Source organism: Helobdella robusta, assembly GCF_000326865.2.
Source record: "Helobdella robusta unplaced genomic scaffold HELROscaffold_16, whole genome shotgun sequence".
Lineage (NCBI taxonomy): Eukaryota > Metazoa > Annelida > Clitellata > Rhynchobdellida > Glossiphoniidae > Helobdella > Helobdella robusta.
Genome location: NW_008703893.1, coordinates 3,696,086 through 3,703,519, shown reverse-complemented (window position 1 = coordinate 3,703,519; position 7,434 = coordinate 3,696,086). Strand labels below are relative to the sequence as shown.

General features: G+C 36.6%; 2 protein-coding genes across 2 annotated transcripts; both read left to right on the top strand.

Annotated features, from left to right (window-relative positions):
* Nucleotides 1–380: 380 nt before the first annotated feature.
* Nucleotides 381–1,725, top strand: HELRODRAFT_169944 (hypothetical protein; the record flags this gene model as incomplete). Its single annotated transcript, XM_009015746.1, has 2 exons — nucleotides 381–493; nucleotides 693–1,725. 2 exons carry the CDS (start codon nucleotides 381–383, stop codon nucleotides 1,723–1,725), a joined length of 1,146 nt encoding a protein of 381 aa, XP_009013994.1.
* A 3,099-nt stretch (nucleotides 1,726–4,824) lies between these two features.
* Nucleotides 4,825–6,248, top strand: HELRODRAFT_190939 (hypothetical protein; the record flags this gene model as incomplete). The annotated part of the gene is made up of 3 exons (XM_009015745.1): nucleotides 4,825–5,258; nucleotides 5,363–5,671; nucleotides 5,822–6,248. The coding sequence occupies exons 1-3, from the start codon at nucleotides 4,936–4,938 to the stop codon at nucleotides 6,246–6,248; spliced, it is 1,059 nt and encodes a 352-aa protein (XP_009013993.1). The 5' UTR covers nucleotides 4,825–4,935.
* Nucleotides 6,249–7,434: the final 1,186 nt, after the last annotated feature.

Below are 7,434 nucleotides of genomic sequence, written 5' to 3'. Positions count from 1 at the left end.
GACGACGACAACGACGATGATGACGTCATTAACAACAAAATCATCATCAACAACAGCCATAACAACAACAACAACATCATTATCACCACCACCATCACCACTACCAACAACAACAACAAAATCACCACTACAACAGCAAACGCAATCAACAACAACAATCATGATGACGACGACGATGACGATGACGATTATTATGACGACAACGATGAAGTTAGCACCTCAAAATACAACTACATCCTGATTGGTTCACAGATGACCTATTTAATCAATGACCTATATTACCAAATCATTTATAAAACTGGTATGTCGCTGGTGTTCAAGTCTATGGGGCCATTGACTGTTCTTATCATCTTCAACTTGCTACTAACGCGTGTTAGTTGATGTTGTGGCTGTTGTGGTTTCTGCTGTTGCGACTTCTGCTGCTGTGGCTGTTGTGGCTGCTGGAGTTGCTGCTGTGGCTGTTGTTGCTGTTGTTGATGATGACCGTGACGATGTTGTTGATGATGATGACGACGTTTTTTTTTCCCCAAGAGGTTGAGGGTCAGTCGACGACGAAGAAATCCATCCATTCATCCCATCATGGCCAGCTGTAACAGCCACAACAACAACAACAACAACAACAACATCAATAATAATAAAAATAACAACAACAACAATAACAACAACAACAATAATAATAATAATAACACCAGGCTCAACAGTGGGGCCAGTAATAAGCGAAATAAAAACAAGCCAGATTTTTCGGATAAAGCCAGCAAAATATTTGATAATAATAACACTAGCTGTAGTAGTAAGAATAATAATAATAATAATAACAACAACAACAACGATGATGATGAAGACAACATTGCCAATGACAAAGAACAAAATGTTGCATTGAATAATACAAATAATAACGGTACCAACAACAACGACAACAACCACAACGATGATGATGTCAACAACAATGATGACATCAATACATTTACTGAAAACATCAACAACGACACAAACAGCAGCAGCAACAACAACAACAACCGCAACAACAACAACATCGTCTTAAAGAACGACCTCAATGGCAAAGATGATATAAACGACATCGTCGATAATAACTTGGAGAACGACATTACGGTTCACCGTGCAAACAACAACAACAACAACAACAACAACAACAACAACAACAACAACAACAACATCATCAACAACAACAACGAAAACACTTTAGGACAACTTCAGCAGCTAAAAAATGACAACAATGGCGGAGAAAAGCAATCACTTATTCAAAAACCACGGCCACAACAGCCACCACAACATTCTCAACAGAAACACTACAAGCCACTACCACAGCAACCACAGCAGCCACAGCAGCAGCATCACTTCCGACCGACCACAGCCAAGCAACGCGAAAACATCACACTGATGTTAATCGTCGTCGTAACGGTCTTCATCCTCTGCCAAACCCCGGATCTCATCATCCGGATCCAGGCCACCATCGAAGACTACTCCCCCTACTCCTCATTGACCAGAGATCAGCAGTGGGCATTCAGGATGACCAATCACGTGGCCAACTTACTCCTCACTTTAAATTCAGCCATCAACTTCCTCCTCTACTGTCTGGTCGGTCGCAAGTTCCGGAAAATCCTTTTCAAGATGGTTTCCGGCGGATGCGGAAGATGCCAGAATGCCGGAAGTAGGTACGATGACGTCACTACAAAACCGGAAACAATCCCGATCTCTAAAATTTGAACGGGCTGAATGAATTCCTATAGATATATTTCTGAAATTGATATTCCAGAAAACGCGCAGACGATAATAAAAATATTCAGATGAAGAAGCGGAAATGAAAGAAATTTAATTGAAAATATAAGAAAAACTAAAGATAAATAGACGCTAAATGTTTATATATATATATATATATATATATATATTTATGTGAATATGTCTGTGTGTGTGCGTGTGTGAGTGTGTGTGTGATTGTTTGTGTAAAAAAATAATGACGAATATGTGTGTTAAATAAAAGTTACATTCGCCATAGAAAAAAAATCAAACAAGAGCAAAAAATATATAAATCAAAACAAAGATTATGGAAGAAACAAAGAATAAATAGAAGAGAATATGGAACGCCGAAAATGTAATCTTTGAAGATAAAAACTAATGATTTTTTTATTTTTCAATTACGTCGAACGCATTCTTCGGGGATTTAATCCCTCTCAGATCTCCTTCGAATATTAAGAAGTTTTTCGAAAAATATGTTACTATTGTGAATTTGAGTTATTTTAATATACATCGTCATCATCATCAACACCATCGTCGTCATCTTCTTCGTCATCATCAGCATCTTTTTCTTCTTCCTTTTCTTCTTCTTCCTCTTCTTCTTCTTCCTCTTCATCATCATCATCATCATCAAAGAGTAATATATATTTAATCATTTTAGGCACTCTTTTTAAATGTGAAAGAACTGTTTTTTCCAGACATACAAACAAACAAACAAACAAACATACATACATACATACATACATACATACATACATACATTAGAAAAATTATGTATGTGTGTATTTATATGTATGTTTGAATATTTATTTACCCCATCCCATGAACGTTTTGATCATTCAGTAGTACGTAGAATGTACACTTGTGTGACAATGTTTTTGTTTCATCTATAAATTCGACAACGCCTACATACACACACACAAAAACACACAAACTCACACGCACACAAACACATACACACACACAAACACATACACACATACAAAAACACACACACACATACATACATTTATTTGGCTGGCTGTCATCGTCTTAATCATTGCGGTAGTATCGTTATTGTAATTTTTTCTATTTGAAACTGATCATGTATAACACAATAATCATATATATACACACACGCACACGCACGCACACACACACATACAAACAAACATACATACACACATATATACATATCTGTAACACAAAATTCTAATAAAAACCTTAATATTCAGACATATAAAAATATGAATTGATGATTGTTAGCGTTACTGGTGTAAGAGGAGAGAGAGGAGAGAGAGAGAGAGAGAGAGAGGAGAGAGAGAAAGAAGAGAGAAAGATAGAGAGGGAGAGAGAGATTACGTAATTGTCCAATTGAATTTTTAAGGGATATATTTAACTGTTTGTCTCGAATAAATTTTCACTTGAAAACAATGGTTCCTCTTTCTTCATGGGCTTTGAGCGCCATGCAAAAACATGCAAATAGCCCATGTGTTTTATATAATTATTTCATGTTTATTTATAATATTTAATTATTTCTTACAATTGTCTTGCTTTAAGTATCTCTCAAAAGTTTCAACAGCATATGGTTCAAACCCAGCCACTGAAGATGATGGAAAGAAATAAAAAAATGTCCCCTATGCTATCATTAAAAAATATTTATAAAAATTATTTAAAATAAATAAAAAATTATTCGAAATATAGAAATAAAATAATTATTTAGCAACTAAAGTTAAGCAAAGAATCTTTCAAAGTTGCATATTTAAAATTTGGAAAATAAAGCAAATAAAAAAGTTGAAAAAGTTTGAAAAAAAATTTTGGAACTTTGGAACCGAGCTGACATCTGCCAGTTGAAAAATCTTTTCTGGCAAGTTTTTTGCAGAAGTTCGTCACAGAGATTTAAAGAAATATCGTTCCTACCATGTCGCTAGCAGCATTTTATTTTATCTACAACTTTTTGCTAGTGAATGAACGAATGAATGAATGAATGAATGAATTGATGAATTATTAAATCATTGAATTAATGAATTAATTAAACGTTTAAAGTTAGCTCAGTAGTTTCAAAAACTATTAAAAAAAGCAATTCATCAGCAGACTGTGGGAAGATGTTTTAAAGACATGCTTAACTCCAGCACTATAATACGAAGAACTTTCTTGCTCTGTGATGAAGATGGTAATTAAAATAGTATAAATAATAATAATAATATTAATAATAATGACGATGAGGTTGAAATATTGATGATTGATGACTAACTATGTGATAGTAGTGCCGTTGTGATCTGGGCAAAGCAATGAAATTATTTGATGAGAGCTGAATTCAAACTGCCTCCGTATGACGATGACGATGATGATGATGCTGATACTGATACTGACGATGATGATGATGCTGATACTGATACTGACGATGATGATGCCGATGATGATGACGATACTGATTAAAAAGAAAATGATGATGATAACGACTAAGATTTTGAAGATAAATGTGCGTACATCAAAATAAGCAGAGCAAAAGAGTTGTGTATCTGTATAATAATACAAGTGTACGTACATTCATACAAACATATATACATATATGAATACATACATTCAGCTATACACGCATATGCAGACAGACATACATACACACATACAAACAAATATCCATACATACAGACAGACAGACGTAAACATAAACATTTAGTAAAACCACCCTTCCCTGACTGTGCTAAGCCAATTAAAATGCACACTACTTGCATACATACATACATACATACATACATACATACATACATACATACATACATACATACATACATACATACATACATACATACATACATACATACATACATACATACATACATGCATGCATGTATACATGCATACATACATACATACATACATATATGATGCATACATACGTAGGGTCTCATACAATCAATATTAAGCTTGTTCACAGTCACAAGCAATGCATTATTTGAGAAATTTTGAGACACACGCTGAGTGACTAGATTAGGAAAAACGTCAGTGAAGTGGATGACAGTTGGCCCAATACTGCAGTGATGTGCTTTCGCTACTTACATCACCGTTTAGATACGGTTCAGCACGGTTTCCAGCTGATTAACGACGATTACAACTCGGTATATAATTATTTTTAATAGGATAAAAGTTGATTAAACTGAAAACACGTAACATCAACCTCAATTTTTGATCGATTAAAACAAAATGGCCGCCACTACTTCATCGACAAAACCATCGAGTCCAAAGCAGCAGCAAGCGGAAGAAGATGAAGAGGACACGTTCGGCGATCTGATTGGATGTCAACCTCTGTTGCGTCATCAACACCATCAGCGCTACATCACTCACAGAAATTCTTTGCACATCCCTACATCTCCACTGACGCTCTCCTCAAATATCAGCAACAGCGGAAGTGCGTCTGCAACAGCTGGTCGCCAGCTTTTGGGAATTCCGGAAAAGTATGACCGGAAGTTGAGGAGGCTCTCCGACCCAGGAGGTGGGATTTTACTGAAAGGAGATGTCGAATCGAAGTTTGTGAAACGTCCTTTCATTTTATTCTGAACATTCACACAACAGACAACTTGACACGCAACCGACCAATCACACTCCATCCCCCATCACCTCATCCAACCAGACTACGAAGTCCCAGCGGCAAGCTCTGCGATCCTCGCCTCGAAGCCATCAGATCACTCTCGCCCTCAAAAGCGTCGCAGGCAGCGGGGGAGGAGGGTGAGGCCCTAACCCCTCCTCCCCCGGTCCTCTTCGCTTGCAGGTCATCAAGATCGAAGTCCGTCTTCCAACTGCCCGGTGGGATGTTTCTGAGTGGGGCCAGTGCAATGGGAGGTGCTGCCGGGTACTCTACTGGTGCGTCGGGGATGGGCGTTTCAGGTGCGGAGAGTTTTGGAGGATCTGGTTACGGAAAAGTTGTTGGCGGAAGAAATAGGTTGGTTGGTTGTTTTGCATGCTGTGCGTGAATTCATTTGGCTGTTTGATGCCTTCGCTGTCCTAACGATGATTAACATCTCGTCGCCAGATCAATGTCCGTTACAATACAACCATTGGTCCATGAGTTTACATCAACATTTCCATCAAGGTCAACCAGACCAGATAGCCCCACCCCTCCAACATTTTTCGACCAATCAACTTTCACCAAACCATCAAAACAGTTTTACCCGAAGCCGACGCCAATCTATTCACCAATCAGCGTTGCATCTACCATATTTAGCAGCACAAGCACCACAAAAACCAGCCCACCACTACCACCACCGACAACATCATCACCACAAAGTCTCTCACCAACTGCTCCGCCATCTTTGAAGCTCACTCCGCCACCGGAAACGGAAATACTACCATCTTGTGATGAGCTGACGTCACCGTCGTACCACTTTCGGCGAAGAAGAAGCATATCGCTGGAGGGAACAAAGTTGGAAGCCATATTGGAAGAAAACTCTAAATCGTCAGCCGCAACAAGTGGCGGAAGTGGTAGAAAGATGTCACTCCCGGATTTTGAAAATCAGTGATGGCGAAGACGATGATCATGATGGTTAACTCGAAAATAAAATGTTTGTCCGTGATAACAACAACAACAACTATAACAATAACAACAACAACTTTAATAAAAATAAAAAAAAAGCTTAATGTACATAGAAACATGCATATATATGCAACATTAGCATCAAGCATAAAAGTTAGAGCAAGAGAAAAATTGTAATCAAACCAACCAGACAAGCATACATACATACAATAATACATACACACATACATACAATAATACATACACACATACATACAATAATACATACACACACGCGCATACATACCGACATACAGACAAACGCACATAGATATTATTTTATTTTTATAATATTTGAAGTAATATTTTTATGGCAACTTGTTCCATGGTGACTTGACTTGAAAACTAAAGAAAAATCTTTTTTGAATGTTGAAATTTTTTCCTTAAATTAGAAATGTTATAGTCTAAATATATAATATTAATAATAATTAATAAAATTATATAAATATTTTTATTTAAGTTCATAATTTTGCGTGATTGTCTTTTAAATGAAATAAATAATTTAATTTATCATGAAAATACAGTATGAGTTATGAAGGCTGAGAATTTTACAATGTTAATTTTGGTGAATTCGTTTTGAAATTCTTGTGATCGTTGTGCTTGTGACGATAAGAATTCATTCATTCATTCTTTCATTCATTCATTGTTTCATTCTTTCTATCATTCATTCGCTCATTTTTGTCGTTTCATTCATTTTTTGAATTTTCTTCACTCACTCACTCATCCATTCAAACATTACGTTCATTAAACATCTAACTTATACATTTTTAAGCGATACACTTTTCATTCATTCGTTCGTTCGTTCATGCGTTCATCAATTAATTCATCCGTTCATTCATTCATTCATATTTTTTCTTAACCAATTAAACTTACGTGTTCAAGTTATAAATAAATGAAATTGCAACCAGCAGTGAATTGTTGATGGAATCCATATCGAGCGAACGTATGTACACCGCTTAATTAATTCCAATATGTTCACAGAAAACACACACACACAGACAGACAAAAACACACATACGCACACATGCAATCACACACAGGCATACACGCAAGCCGACCTAGCAGAGAGCTTGTTCTTTATTGATCCGAAATGTCCTTATTACCGGTTGTACGTGTGCTCTCCTTCGCAAGAT